Here is a 1,024-nt window from a genome sequence, read left to right on the forward strand (position 1 = left end):
GAGAGAGAGAGAGAGAGAGAGAGAGAGAGAGAGAGAGGCGTGAGAGAAGAAGAGAGAAAAGGAAAAGAGAAGCTTGACGGCTAGGGTTTCCTAGTCTCTCTAAATCTCTGCAGAGCTTCGCTCCAGTTTCAGAATGAGAGAAAAATGAGAAGAGGCAACTTCATTTATAGAAAAAGGAGGGAACCTTAGGTCATTTACCCTAATGGGCTGCAGTCTTACCGGGCTCTCCTTAAGAAATTTTTGGGCTAGGAACCGGGCCGTTACAAGAATGTAGTTCAGGAGAACCTAATTTTCTTCTATAACCACGTAAAAATAAACATGAGTTCTCAACGAAAGCATTATTTCATTTAAATCTTTTACAAAAAAAAGAAAGAAATAAACATGAGCATAGGTAATATATGCGTCAAAAATATAAGTATCATTACACACAACAAGAACTATGGCATAGCAAAGAACGAGAAACTCAATTATTTTCTTACCGTTTTGCAAAGGATCCGTGGCCTCATCAACTGCTTCAGCCTAAAAAAACAAAACAAAAACAATTAATTGAGACAAAAGTGATTAAAGAAGAAGAAGAAGAAAATTACATGGGTGGATGAAGTGGAGCATCTCTTGAGCTTGCTCTCGTCCATGGATTAATTTAAAAGAGAAGAGAAAGACCGAGCACGGTTTTGGTTTGTTTCAATAGGGAGCTCGAGAAGAAAGAATCCCTAGAAGACCGTTTCCCTTAATATTGGGCGGTGTGTAACTGGGCTTTTGTGGGCTTTTGTTTGTGATGTGAAGTTGGACATGAAAGTTTTAATGTTCAATTTAACACTGGATTTCCCATATTCATGGCTATAAACATTTATAAACACGTAAACTATCTTCAAATAAATGATTAATATTTTATTTTTAATTGAATAAGTTTTAAATCGTTTTATAATTTGAATGTATAAATTAAATAAAATGTTCTTTTAAATATATATGTGACTTTGCTCATAAACAATTTTATTGATTTCGTTATTTTTGGAATATTGGATTG

At 34.6% G+C, this 1,024-nt stretch overlaps 1 protein-coding gene across 3 annotated transcripts in view; it reads right to left on the bottom strand.

The window, feature by feature from the left end:
• The window catches only part of LOC106342213 (nucleolin 2-like), a 2,466-nt gene extending 1,786 nt beyond the window's left edge, over window positions 1-680 (bottom strand). For all 3 annotated transcript variants that reach the window (XM_013781086.1, XM_013781085.1, XM_013781084.1), the window contains exons 1-2: window positions 588-680; window positions 480-519 (exon numbers count right to left, since the gene is read on the bottom strand). In XM_013781086.1, coding sequence (XP_013636540.1) covers window positions 480-519; window positions 588-589 — 42 coding nt within the window. In that variant the 5' untranslated portion in view covers window positions 590-680. The remainder of the gene's footprint in view (window positions 1-479; window positions 520-587) is intronic.
• Between the last annotated feature and the right edge of the window lie 344 nt (window positions 681-1,024).

This window comes from Brassica oleracea, chromosome C4 (genome assembly GCF_000695525.1).
Source record: "Brassica oleracea var. oleracea cultivar TO1000 chromosome C4, BOL, whole genome shotgun sequence".
Taxonomy (NCBI): domain Eukaryota; kingdom Viridiplantae; phylum Streptophyta; class Magnoliopsida; order Brassicales; family Brassicaceae; genus Brassica; species Brassica oleracea.